We start from the raw sequence: 15,120 nt of genomic DNA on the forward strand, positions 1-15,120 counted from the left end.
ACACACACATATACACACACACGGTCACACACACAGTCACACACACCCACACACTGTCACACACGGTCACACACACACTCACACACTTTCACACACACACACACACTGTCTCACACAGTCACACACACAGTCACACACAGTCTCACACACTATCGCACACACACACACACACTGTCACACACACTGGATTGCGTGTCATGTATAATACATAGTTTTTTTCCCCCCACCCTGGGGTTTCGGTGGGTGGAGTACTGGGGTTGCCACGCCGACCGCATCAGCCAATTAGTGATGGGGAGTGGGGGGAGGGGGTGGGTCTTTGATGAATCAAAGTGAGACTTTTCTCTCCAGGTCCCACGGAGGGGCGGGGGGGAGGGGGTTGGGGGGTTTGGAGGGGGAAACGGGGATTCACAGCCCTGCCGTTACCTCATCTCAAAAGGTTGACGAGCCAATTATTTGAGCTGCAGGTGAGAGGGGGGTCCCGACAGAGAGGTGAGGGAGGGGAGGGGGTGGGGGCGACCGTGGGGTGGGGGGGCGCGTCACACAGAGCCCCTTGCTCCTGTCCTGATGAGCTCACAGGGTGTGGGTGACCTTTTATACACATACGACAGCTACACACCTGTTACACACCCGCTACACGCACGTTACACACACACACACCCACCACCCCTGCAACACAGAGTACACACTCACACTCACACTCACACACACTAACACACCCACCACCCCTGCAACACACAGTACACACACACACACTCACACACCCACCACCCCTGCAACACAGAGTACACACTCACTCTCACACACACTCACACACCAACAACCCCTGCAACACAGAGTACACACACACACACTCACACACCCACCACCCCTGCAACACAGAGTACACACTCACACACACACACACTCACACACCCACCACCCCTGCAACACAGAGTACACACTCACTCTCACACACACTCACACACCCACCACCCCTGCAACACAGAGTACACACACACACACTCACACACCCACCACCCCTGAAAAACACAGTACACAGTACACACTCACTCTCACACACACTCACACACCCGACACCCCTGCAACACACAGTACACAATACAAATCTGCATTGCCCAATTAGATCCACGCCTTGGTCTGAGCGAGTGGTTTGTTCCACGTGAGGATTTCTGAGTGCGCTTCACAGTATTCTGATCTGGTCACAGAGAGAGACACTCAGGGGCCCTCGGGGCCGGCTGCTGTTGTAGCCCAGAGCAGGCTGCGTAGCCTAAACTGCGTCTGTAGTTACCCAGCGGCACAGCAGCTCAGGATAGGAGGGTGTGCTCTAACGGCGGGAGCGAAATGGCCTTTATTAAGGCACGGTGTAGACAACATTCCCACATTGGCTGTTTCATAGAGGGGTTGCGCGGGAGCGCTTGGGGGCAGGGTCGACCCCCTTACCCTACCCCTGACTCCCCGTCATCTGGAGGTCAGCCACACAGGGAGGAAAGACAAATGAAAACACGGAATAAAATGTGGAATAAAGAGGGAGAGGAGGAGAGGGGGAGGGGGAAACAGCTGACATGAGAGAGAAGGACTGTGACCAGGAGAGGCGTATCAAAGCCCTAAAAACTGTACACTGACCCCCTTTCCTCCACTCGTCCTCCCCCCATACTTCCGGACAGGAGACAAAGTGGTAGTACAGGAAAGGAGGATGCATTTTCCAGTACTGGGATGCCCCCTTGGGATGCATCTACGCAGGGAAACCCGGCATGGCAGGCTGTGGTTATTGTGTAAGGGGTTGTCTGAAAATTCCGCTTCCAAAGCTTTGATGAATAACTCTTATGTGTCGAAACCAGAGAGGAGCTTCACCGATCAAGATGTCCGTAGGCATCCAATAGAGCAACACCGATGGACACTTTCTGACTATATTTCCAAGCTTCCTGTGGGTATTTTGCAGGAATTTGCTTCCACCAATCACCATTGCTTCTGTTCCACTGGTTCCTACCAACACTCTCTGTGATTGGTTGAGCCCTCCATCAGACAGGTGATGTCATGTATGTCTTATCCCAATTTCATAATAACGGCTTCATATGAAAACCTTACTGTGTTGCTAAGCAATGCATGTCAATCAAGACCCACCAACGCTGTATATTAAATGAAAAAAAAAAATTGTGATAATAAAAGTAATAATGCAGAGCTTTCCGATTCTGATTTAATATTATTATAAGCCAGTTTTCATTTCAAATACGAGCGCATGCCAAGGACATATTTTAATACCTTTAATCAAAGTCTGACAGAAGTCGGAGATGACAGGAGTGGGCGTTTGATAACACAACGCATCAACAAGCCCGGTTTTTGAACTGAAACTCTGCAAAAATAGAAACAAACGGAAAAAAAAGTTGCATCCAGTCTGGCAGATGCCATTGGAAAAAATCCACATGGGCTGAAAAATTAATGCCGTTCAATTCCAATGTTATCGCATTAAAAACAATAACCCGGAGATACTTTCCATTTATACTGCATTAAGGACCATTTGAATGATCAATGTTCATCTATCTCCGACAGAACTTGCATAAGAGAGGGAGATCGGCTCAGAGTGGATTTTAGACTGAAGTCACATGACCTGCTGCAGGCCACAGCTGATGCACACGCCCCTCTGTGGTCACGAGACAGGCCCGATGGTTTTGGATCGGCGAGTAGAAGTGCATCATTCCAACGATGTCAGAAGATGTGAGGTGCTCACAGCTGTTGTCAGAGATGACAGGGGGACAGCTTGAGGTTCATGACTGGGACCCGGAAGGTTGGTGGTTCAAGCCACAATAAGATCAGTGCAGCTGTTGGGCCCAGACCTGGGTTCAACTAGTATTTGTTTTGGATTCAAATACTTTTCTGTGCTCTATTGATCTTTCCTGAGCCTGCGAGGAGGAGCAGATGGGCGGGGTTTACACCTTTGCGATCATTTGATTTGTTCCAATACACCAGGCAAGCTTAGTCAAATGCTGAAATGGATTTGAATCAAAAACAAAAGCTATTTGAGCCCAGGTCTGGGTGGGCCCTCGAGCAAACCCCACATTTCTCTCCTGCTTAGTCACTTTGGATAAAAGTGTCAGCTAAACAACTTTAATGTAATGAACCCCTCTGCTGTGGTCAGTACCATGGACTGTCGCAAAAATAACCAACTGCCTGTGACATCACCCACTGACTATCAATGTGCTTGTGAAAAGCGCTTTTGAAATTGCAGAAGTGAAGTTTACGGGCACCGCCATGTTGCACAATTTGGCCGCAAACTGTTCCTGATTTTTTCCACACAGTGTTACTGTATTGTCCTAATAGCGCAACAGCTTAAAGAAAGTCAGCACATTTCAGGGAGACATTAGTTGGAGAAAAAACATGTTTTCATGCGGAAAAAATGAATGACTATCATTTCATTTTTACTGCATTGTTCCGATTGACTTGCCTTAAAAGAGGTGGCTGAAATATCCACACTGGAGCCAACCGCAGTGGCTCTAATGAGCAGTGTCTCTCAACAAGACCAGGAAACGAGCCTCAAAATCCAAGCCCCGCACCCCAAAGGAAAAAGGTCACATGATCAGTGTGAGACAGGGCAGGCATCCATTCTCCCAAAAAATATAAAAACACAAACAGACCTTTCACATTCTATCACGCTTTCAACTTGGGTCCATGAATCCTGTACCAGATTTGGTCATCGCTAGGTTCGGTAATAGTCACTGCTATACAATATTAGGTCACACTTTACAATAAGGGAACATGAATTGGCAGTAATTATAGAGCTGGGGTACAGAGAGGAGAGTGGCCAATCGCCTCGCTGCGCACAGTCGATAACCCCGCCCCCTGCCACCGAAGCGCTGCGGCTCTTAATGCAACTTCAACCTTTCAAAAAAACGATCAATTAACGTCTGAAAAAGACGACAAAAGCCCCCCACAGGAACGCGTGTGAGGGGAGCGGGGGTTAATGATTTTAAATGTTGCCGTGAGTTGGGGCTCCGTCTGAGTCACAGAAACTCTCTTTAGAGCCGTGCGCCCCCAGACTAGATTCTCCCGCTACGATTCCCTGTAAGGGTTGGTACCACACACCCCCCTGTAGCTTACAAAGGTCAGCTGTGATTGGACAGTGTCCAGCCTATCACGTAAGGTTGTGGAGGGGGTCGACAGTCGATTCCCGTTTGGGAGCTGTACCCACGGAGACCAGTAGCGAGCTGGTGGCAGGTGTGACAGTTGCTCCCGGTCATGGCCACTGCAGCGTCGAGGCGTTTGACGGACACGAGCACGATGAAACACTGGAGATACCGAAACAGAGCCATCGACCCGCTTCACTTCGCTGGTGCAGACCCGCTCAGTCCCAAGCCCAATATGAAGTGGCTCCCCCCAAGTGGGGGGTTTTATTTTTATTTTTATTTTATTTTATCAGGGACAGTGCACATTAATCAACATTTTCAGTTTCCACATCAATGTAAATGTACCAGAGTTAGCTAATGAGTTCATTTTCATCTCTAGTCCCTAACCTGCATGTCTTTGGACTGTGGGAGGAAACCGGAGTACCCGGAGGAAACCCACACAGACACGGGGAGAACATGCAAACTACTTTTGGCTTTGGTTTTGAAAATTGAGATTTCATTAGGGTTTTAATAGGGGTTCAAAACAATAGTATGGCAGTGATTTTGATTGGTTGAAACAGTATAAGGTCAAGAGCATCATATGGCACTCGTGGGTTTTTACAGGGGTTACGCTTTTGGGACTGAAAGGGTTAAACCTGTACTCTGTGCATTAGAGACGAGGGTAGAGACTCTCCGCTGTTTAAAATATCATTGGCAGATTCATACATATATAGTATATGACACATTAAAATGTTTAAATGTTTTGAGAATCAGAAAAAGGCAGTTTGAATTAAAGTATATGTTAACAAACTGTGTCTAACATCACCTTGGTTGGTTTTTGCAAGGTCTTGATCGATTTGGTTCATGTACAATATGACTTTCTCAGCTACTGATTGTGGCATGTCTGCCATTTAGTGTCTTTGTTGGAACTTGACTTGCAGTTAAAAATGATAACATCGAAGAATGTGGCAGTTTCATATGATCTGACCAGCCGAATGACTGCAGGCTTGGGTACAGTGAGTGAGAGTGAAAGAGAGAGATGGAGAGTGAGAAAAAAGAATAAAGGGATTGAGGAAGTTGCCTGTCTCCGCATAGTGACCTGATAGCTCCTCTCTCTCCCAAACCTTCATCCCTCTTTCATTTCTCTACCCTGTCCTCCTCCTCCTCCTCCTTCGCGTTCTGAAATAAAAGTGTCAGATCCAGACTCATCACTTCATATTACAGCAGATATAAGACCGTCAGAGACTGAGGGAAAATGCCTGCTCTGTACAGTATGTCTCACAAACAGATATGCACACACACACACACACACACACACACACACACAGTCTCACACACACACACACACACACACAAACGCACACACACAGTCTCACACACACACACACACACACACACACACACACACACACACAGTCTCACACACACACACACACACACACACACACACACACACGCACACAGTCACATATACACATACACACATACAAGCGCACATGCACACACGCGCACTTATCCACACACACACACCCACATGCTCACGTATACACATACACACACCAACATGCACACACACTCTCACACACACACCCACACACACAGACATGCACACAACACTCACACACACCGACATACAGACACACACACTCATACACCCACACACACACACACCCACACTCACGTATACACATACACACACACACTCACACACTTATCCACACAGACACACACACCGACATGCACACACACACTTACACACGTATCCACACAGACACACACACCGACATGCACACACACACTTACACACTTATCCACACACACACAGACATGCACATACACTCACACACTTTTTGGTTCGGTAGTCCATTGTATCCGGTGACGGATCAACTTTTTGTTGCTACCACTTACCTTGTGTAGGAGCCATTTAGGCCCTTTTGTTTATTCCATAATATTAATTTAGAATTCTTAATATTATTGATTGGTTTGATTAGATTGCTTTATTTTGACTTATTTATGTTGTCATTGCCCCCTTGTGTTTGAATTGATATGTAGAATATATAAGAACAGGACACTGGGTGCCTGCTGGGAACAAATAGGTTTTCAACGGCAGTAACAATGGCTCATGCTTATTGCAAATTTACTTTTGGAGGCAATAAATGAACATTTATTTAAACGCGCATGACTCCGTTTTGTTATGGAACTGTTTGTTGGGACCTCCGACTCACCCAAGTAGAGGCGATTTGGATCCGTTAAGACGCCTCTACACCTTGCGAGGACGGTTCTTCCTCGTCTCTGTTCGTCTCGTTTACAGTACATGCTGGATTAGCTTTTTCACTGCGGCCACATCTGTTTTGTTACGTAGGTTGTTACCAACATACACCATGATTGGGGCAGCTCCATTTTGTTTTCTACCGATAATGTGCAGTAATGTGACATAATGACAGGCCGGTTTCTGCTCTATTAAACCTCGCCCAGAGCGGTAATCACTATCTCCTGTTGCTGCCTGACACTCTCTCTCTGTACAATGCGAACTCTTTCCCTCACGCCAGCATAATGCAGGTCAGCGTTATTTCTGCAGCCTCGACAAGCTCCCATCTGGACTAATGTAGGGAGCCTGGACAATTACCTCTGCTCACTCACAGCCCAGCCTGTGGGCCTGCTTACCCAGCATGCCCTGCACATACCGGAGAACCTGCTTTTAAACAACAACACTTCTGTCACCTCCTTCACTGCGCCTTCCATCATGGCAAGGGACAGGGAGAGAGAGAGAGGGGGGGGGAGAGAGAGAGAGAGAGGGAGAGGGAGAGAGGGAGGGGGAGAGAGAGGAGGAGACTGAAAGAGACTGAGAGAGACAGACCTTTTAACCTCTTTTTTGCCCTTCTGTTACTATGTAAAGCAGTCTTCTGGGCTATGCAAATAAAATTGAATTGAATTGAGTCAAACTGAGATAGACAGATTCAAACAAAGAGATTGAGTCATAGTGAGATAGACTGAGAGAGACTAATTGAGTGGGTGACACTGGGAGACAGTGACACTGAGTGTGTGAGAGTGAGAGAGAGTCTGATTGGAGACAGTGATTCTGTGACTCTGAGTTGCAGAGTTGAAGAGTTGAAGAGCTGAAGAGCTGAAGAGTTTAAGAGCTGGCGAGTTGGTGAGTTGGTGAGTTGGCGAGTTGGTAAGTTGAAGAGCTGAAGAGTTGAAGAGTTGGTGAGTTGGTAAGTTGAAGAGCTGAAGAGTTGGTGAGTTGGTGAGTTGGTGTGTTGGTAAGTTGAAAAGCTGAAGAGTTGGTGAGTTGGTGTGTTGGTAAGTTGAAGAGCTGAAGAGTTGGTGACTTGGTGTGTTGGTGAGTTGGTAAGTTGAAGAGTTGAAGAGTTGGTGAGTTGGTGAGTTGAAGAGCTGAAGAATGGTGAGTTGGTGCGTTGGACAGTGCGGGTCCTCTCCCTGTCTACGCTGAGCTGCAGTGGCTCATTATTTAAAGTGAGGGATGCTCTGGGCTCGCAGCCCAGGGACTCCACGCCTTTCCATCCTCTACATTTCTCTCACATAATTAAATTTGAAAAGTGATTAAAGTCACGGCGCACCGAGGAGATCCAGGACCTCTCTGAGCCCCAGAGACTAGCAGAGCGGGAGAGGGGGGGGGGAGAGGGGGAGAGAGACGGGATGAGAGAGGGTGTGAGAGAGAGAGAGAGACTGAGAGCGGGGGGAGGACAGAGAGTGCAAGAGGGAGAAAGAGGAGAGAGATGGGGAGAGAAAGAGTGAGAGGATGAGAGAGGGTAAGAGAGAGAGTGAGCGAGAGGATGAGAAAGGGTGAGAGAGAGTGAGAGACAGTGAGATAGAGTGGGAGAGAGAGAGTAACTACTCTACAGTACTGCAGCACAGACTGGGTTGAGACTCATTCCACCATTATTACACAGGGATCCAAGGAAAAGAGAGGGGGAGGAGAGGACAGAGGGAAGACTGGAGAGGGAAGCACGGAGGAGGGAAACGGGGAGTGTAGGGGAGAGGGTGGGGGCTAGTGAAGGAGCGAGGGAGGAAAGAGAGAGAGAGAGCGAGCGGAGATCATGTTATGCGGTTTAGACAGCACTTCCTTTACAGCAGTATCAGAGAGGTGCATCATCACAGAACAGCGCAGCAACAAAACTGACAAAACCCCACAAATACTGACAGAACCACAGACCCCACAAACACTGACAAAACCACAAACACCACAAATACTGACAGAACCACAAACCCCACAAACACTGACAAAACCACAAACACCACAAATACTGACAGAACCACAAACACCACAAACACTGACAAAATCACAAACCCCACAAATACTGACAGAACCACAAACCCCTGAACACTGACAAAACCACAAACACCACAAACACTGACAGAACCACCGCTGCGTTCAGAACCACTGGGAGTCTTTCTCTACTGAGAGAGGGTATCTGTCCCTCCCTCTCTTCCTCTCTCTCTCTTTCACTGTTGTTTTCACTCTCTCCATCTCTCTCTTTCACCCTCTTTTTTACTGTCCCTCAATCTCTCTCTTTCACTCTCTCGTCCCCTCCCTCTCTCTTTCACTCTTTTTCACTCTCATCCTTCCTCAAGCTCTCCCTTTCACTCTCTCCCGCCCTCTCTCTTTCACTCTCTCTCCCTCCCTCCCTCCCTCCCTCCCTCCCTCTCTCTCCCTCTCCCTCTCTGTCTTGCTCTCCATTCAATTCAGAATGCTTTACTGGCAAGAGGTATTTGCTTTACACAACACATTACAATGTACATAAACTGCAAAGCAATATGTCATGAATTATAAACACATAACATAACAAACATAATAAACCATGCAAATACATAAACTAATAATTATTAGATGAAGAACAATAATTCCAAAAACAAAAGACAATTTTGCATAATCGCTCATGATCAATAATCATAGCCGATTTATGATCTCTCTCTCTCTCTTTCTCTCTCTCTCTCTCGGAGAAGGAGTGCTGAGTGATTGATCATACGTTGCCGCATTCTTCCCACAACCCACTGCAGCTGTGGTTTCCTGAGAAAACACTCATTTTCTTTTATTTATTTTTCTTTAAGAAAAAAATGCAAGGGAAGTAATTTTCCAGCTCCTGCAAGATGAGTGACCAACCTTGTCACCACACACAACCGCTATTCAATTTACTTTTTTACCGCACTCAGGTGCTCATCATTACGGGGCAGTTTGAGCCGGAAAGAAAACTAAAATAACAGAAAAACAAATAAATGGCTATTTTCCCAAAGCTCATGAATGCAAGTGCCACTTCCATTTCACGCCAACACTGATGGAAATGCTTTTCTCAGACAAATACCCTCCAGCCCACTTCATAATTACATTTTAACCTGGCTAGACAGTTTTTAAAAAGACAATTAATTGTAATGCAATCATTTTTCAGCTGTGGGTGTTGTTGAATCATCAGTATTCTTCATTTGGGGGTTTATGTATATAATTTATTTATTTTTATTTGCCAGATGAGCTGTGTTTACACACCTGGGGCAGCACTTGCAGGTTCTCGCAAACAGAAAAAGAGAAATGTATCAAACAATATAAACCAAAGAAAAGTATTGCAGTTGCTCCTTTTTCAGTAAATTATCTAAAATGTGAGTTAAAGGTGAAGACAATTTCTATTCTTTGTCATTTTTCCTGCGGAAAAGAAATAAAGTTTCTGCTGCAAAGCACATGTAAGCACTTATCTCCCCTGAACTCATCCTCATTAAAATTAAACCCCCCGAACCATTACTTCCCTTACCCAGAATGCCCTGACCCTTCGAACAAAACAAGGATGCAAAACCGTCTTCTCATAGCGATGCAGAAAAAGCACTTTTGCACGGCGCTTTGGATAACAGCATCCGCTCGACCTGTGGTTCCCCCGCGGGTTGCCCAGGGCGCCCCTGTCCATGACCTTACTGGAGACACGGAGACCTGTCTGCCTCACATCATCACGTCTCCATCCGTACACGCTCCCATGACGTTCGCTTATTCCATGTAACCCCGTAAAAGCATGACAAATATTTGTAGCGGCAATTTCTTGTGTTTGATATTTTTTTACATACAGTCAGTGACCACTTCATTAGGTAGACCAGTACCATTTATACCATTCCCCTTCCCTGTCTGCCAAAGAATTGGCTGGGGGGGGTGGCGCGTTAATTTATTTTTTGTTTTTGTTCATATTTTTTTCTTCCTGCCACCACCCCAGGAGGTCAGCTTCAGCTGTATACATTTGAATTATAGTTATATTTGGTAATTTGAGAGAAAAACGGGGAAAACCATTGTGAAGACTATATAAAAGCGGGGATAAATAGACCCACAGTAAACAGAGACACAGCTCGCTGCTCTGAGCAGGGTTCCAGGCCTGGGCGGGGGAATATCTCCCGGACGCGCGGGTTAACACCACAACGTCAGCCTGAGTGAGCCGTGAACGATGCCACCTGCCACACACACCAGGGAACCCTGCTCTGCCACTCAGTCCTCATCATCACTCCCGCCCGCTAAAACCCCAACGGCCAAAAAACCCCCTGCGTTACGGCCCCCAAGCCACCGCCAAAATACGCTTCTGACATGTACCAAAACCGTCCGCCATTTTGTCTCTTCATCACTCGTGTGACATAATAGTAAAGGTTGGCATTTATATAGCGCCTTTATCCAAAGCATTGCACAATTGATGCTTCTCATTCACCCATTCATACTCCCACACCAACGGCGATTGGCAGCCGTGCGAGGCAGCAACCAGCTCATCAGGAGCATTTAGGGGTTAGGCGTCTTGCTCAGCGACACTTCGACACACCCAGGGCGGAATCTAATCTACAACCCTCCGACTGCCAGACGACTGCTCCTTCCACTGAGCCAATATCGCCATATAATGACCGGCGTGCCCATTGTTTATGGGTGGTCACTATTCAGGTTACACAGTAATGGCTGTGCATTGGCGAGTGACTGTTCCTCTTCATGCCGTTTCTCATTTCCCTCACAGGGCCCAGCTCCACCCACGTTACCATGACGACGGTGGAGTGACAGGTCCTGAGCGCTAAATCTCTCGTTCTGACACCTCCTTGATTTAATAGCACAGGCCCGCCTCCTAATTAGCAGCGCGCTAATTAATCACCACACATTATTGCCGAAGGATTAGGCACCTAATCTCTGGGATTAATTTTAATCTCTCTGAATTACAATGATGCAGATCATAAAGAATCGACTGCAGGAGTGTCAGTTACACGCCTACGCCCGCCCCTGGAGGACACAGATCAGTGAGCAGAGGGACGGGGGGAGGAGAGGAGACATTGCTGGGAAACATAAAGACAGAAAAACAACCATTATGAGTGGACTCGTTATTAAAGCAGGATAGAACTCATAATGAGTAGGTAGTGTTCAGGACAGGAGAATTCAGTCATGTTAAGCAGACAGTGTTTAAGACAGGTAATCTCAGGTGTGTCTGACCAGGCAGTGTTTAGGACAGGTAAACTCAGGTGTGTGAGCAGTGTGTTGGGCAGGTAAACTCAAGTGTGTGATCAGCATTTAGGACAGGTAAACTCAGGTGTGTGAGCAGTGTGTTGGGCAGGTAAACTCAGGTGTGTGAGCAGTGTGTTGGGCAGGTAAACTCAGGTGTGTGAGCAGTGTGTTGGGCAGGTAAACTCAGGTGTGTGAGCAGTGTGTTGGGCAGGTAAACTCAGGTGTGTGAGCAGTGTGTTGGGCAGGTAAACTCAGGTGCGTGAGCAGTGTGTTGGGCAGGTAAACTCAGGTGTGTGAGCAGTGTGTTGGGCAGGTAAACTCAGGTGTGTGAGCAGTGTGTTGGGCAGGTAAACTCAGGTGTGTGAGCAGTGTTTTGGGCAGGTAAACTCAGGTGTGTGAGCAGTGTGTTGGGCAGGTAAACTCAGGTGTGTGAGCAGTGTGTTGGGCAGGTAAACGCAGGTGTGTGAGCAGTGTGTTGGGCAGGTAAACTCAGGTGTGTGAGCAGTGTGTTGGGCAGGTAAACTCAGGGGTGTGAGCAGTGTGTTGGGCAGGTAAACTCAGGTGTGTGAGCAGTGTGTTGGGCAGGTAAACTCAGGTGTGTGAGCAGTGTGTTGGGCAGGTAAACTCAGGTGTGTGAGCAGTGTGTTGGGCAGGTAAACTCAGGGGTGTGAGCAGTGTGTTGGGCAGGTAAACTCAGGTGTGTGAGCAGGAGCAGGAGCTCACCTGGTATTGTCAGAGTCGATGGTGTGGAAGAGCTTCTCCAGCTCCTCCTCGTTGAGTGTCCCGTCTGAGAAGAAGGCTTGGAACTCGTCCAGAGAGAGCTTCCCGTCGTCTGCAGAGAGGAAGAGGAGGAGGAGGGTCAGCATATCCGCCATCCCGCCTGTCCTCTCATCAACCCGGTGGCTAAGATGCTTGAATGGGACCCAGAAGCCCTAGTGTAGCCATAGTAAGATCAGTGCAGCTGTTGGGCCCCTGATCAAGGCCCTTAACCCCACACTGCTCCAGGGGGGATTGACCATGCCTAGTCTAATCAACTGTAAGTCGCTTTGGAAAAACTGTCAGCCAAATAACTGAAATTTAATCACACTTCTGCCGTCTGAATGCACCACACCTCCTCACCTGTCCTGTACATGCAGGTATTTGGGACTGGAGAGAGGAAGTGGAAGCGGACTAAGACAGGGCGGTGAAAACAGGAAGTGATCCGGAGACATCGCAGTCCTGACCCTGAGCTTCATCAGCCCCACAGAACCCCCCTCTTCACCAACCCAACCGCAAAAACGCATTCCCCCTAAACCCACGGGAGCCCCTCCCCTAAACCCACGGGAGCCCCCCCCCCCCCCCCCCCACAGTCACGCTTGGTCACCATGCCAACCAGGGCTTTTAGGGAACGCATTCTCGGAGGGCTGCACCATCCACAAAATAAGGGCTGTTGTTTCGCTGCAGGGCCCAGTTTACCCCCTGTGAACTCAAGCCTCCCGAAATATGAGCCCCGTGGGGGAGTCGTGCCCCAGCCCCGGAGTGCGGAACCTTCCACAGATCCTCCATGCGTGGCAGCAGAGCGCCAGCACTCCCCATAAATCATATTTAATAAGCAAACCATAAAAACGGTTCCTCCCCCAGCTCTGAGACCCGGCTCGGAGAGTCCGGGCTCCTCACAGCCCAAGACGGAGTGCGCGTGTGTCGAGAGAGAATGCATAATGCAAAAGCGTTGTGTGTTTATTCAGATTGGTGTACTGCATAAACACGGTGTAGAAGTGTGGATAATCTGGCGTGGGCTCTGCTGGAGAGGCCGGGCGCTAACACGACCAGCCGCTACGCCGCTACGCGCTTCCGAGCAGGCGGCGGGCACAGGAATAAAAAATGGATTTAATAAGAGCGCTCCGCTCTCTGGAGCTCACGATCTGGGCCTGGCTGCATGTCAGGGGCGTAAAATATTCATCTTGGCCTGTTTGCCCTTGAAGCTACAAAAGTATATTTTTGGTTCGTGGCAAAAACTTAGGGGGTTGGGAATAAATATATTTTTTTTTTAATCAAAATGATTGGGGGAAAAAAAACTGTTAATGAATTCATCTGAGAACGCCGCATTCGTTGGCACGGAAACAGCCGAGTATGGATCTGCTGTTGGGATATTTAAAGACAATTTGAAAGCGGAGAGTTTTTTTTAATCCGGTCGACAGCAAAGTCGCGGTAGATTCCTGACGAGCGCGTTGCGGCGGTCCGTCTCCGCGATCGTTATCCGCGGGAGGCGTCCGCTCCGGCCTCTCGGGGGGAATGTGGAGCGGAGATGCCGGGGTGAAGGGCGTGGCTTTTCCCAGCCACATTCCCAAAAGGAGCGATTATAAACAAGGAAAGAGAAGGAATCTGCCCCAGTACCCCGCCCCTCCTCTCTCTCCACCACTCTCCACCTCTCTATCTTTCCCTCTATATTCTGTATTCCTTGATTTGTGTGAGGGAAAGGGAGAAAGAGAGAGAGGGATAGGGAGAGGCAGAGAGCGAGAGAGAGAGAGGGAGAGGCAGAGAGAGAGAGAGAGATGGTGAGAGGGGTAGGGAGAGGCAGAGAGAGAGAGGGAGAGAGAGAGAGCAGAGGGAAAGGGTTCTGCTGTTCATTAAAGGCTGACCCAGTTTACAGCAGCCAAACCACCCAGGAACTCTGAGCTGCTGTAAAATGAGCCTGCCTGTGCGTGTATGTGTGTGTGCATGTGAGAGAGAGTGTGTGTGCGTGTGAGAGAGTGTGCATGTGAGAGAGAGTGTGTGTGTGTGTGTGTGTGTGATGGTACTCCCCCAGCTCTGAGGGTGAATCTGCGTTTCTCTCTGAGCAGCAGAACGGCCCCGCCCGTCTCCCCGAGGTCACAGCTCCCGCATCCATCACCCCCCACCTGCCCTGCTCTGCGCTCTCAGGAGGGGCGGGAGAGGGTGTCCGGGGACCCACCTGCAGGCGGGGCCGGCCCCCTGGCTCAAACCCCCCTCCATCACTCCTGGGGCGACACGCGGGGGCTCGGCAGAGCCGGGGCGTGAGGAGCAACCACCAGGGGAGTACGAGCGGAGCGGTGCAGAGGGAAGCGTGCGCGGGTTCGATGTGGCCGAAAAGAGAGAGGGCGCACCCTGTCGTTACGTCCAGGGGGACTGTGAGAGGATGGCTGACGTTCTCTCTCCATGGGGGAGATGAGACGGGGGGGGGGGGGGGATTTGTAATGGGAACAGCGCTAACAACGTCTGAGTGGGCAGGCTGGGTCCGCACTTCACTGTCATGGACAAAAGCGAAGCAATTAGCACGTTAGCACCATCTCCTCCCCCCTCTCCTCATACCCTGACACAATCTACAGATAAAAGGACGATCCCCTCCTCTCCACCACCACCCCCCAACATCCCAGAGTCCGAGCTGTTGTGTTGTCATGGTGACGCCCCCCCCCCCTCGAACGAACAGCTCCATCGCTGCTTCACTCCTAATGGAGACGGGAAGGGATCTGTCGCTCCTAATTGCTGTCAAACTTTCTTTCTTCACAAACCTCTCTCAGTCACACACACACACCCCCCCGTCAAACTGACCTGTGCTACTAGGAAATA

General features: G+C 48.9%; 1 protein-coding gene across 2 annotated transcripts in view; it reads right to left on the bottom strand.

Moving 5' to 3' along the window:
• Window positions 1-15,120, bottom strand: part of necab2 (N-terminal EF-hand calcium binding protein 2) — a 183,304-nt gene that overhangs the window by 130,604 nt on the left and 37,580 nt on the right. For both annotated transcript variants that reach the window (XM_061246264.1, XM_061246263.1), the window contains exon 3: window positions 12,280-12,388. In XM_061246264.1, coding sequence (XP_061102248.1) covers window positions 12,280-12,388 — 109 coding nt within the window. The remainder of the gene's footprint in view (window positions 1-12,279; window positions 12,389-15,120) is intronic.

This window comes from Conger conger, chromosome 6, assembly GCF_963514075.1.
Source record: "Conger conger chromosome 6, fConCon1.1, whole genome shotgun sequence".
Classification (NCBI taxonomy): Eukaryota; Metazoa; Chordata; class Actinopteri; order Anguilliformes; family Congridae; genus Conger; species Conger conger.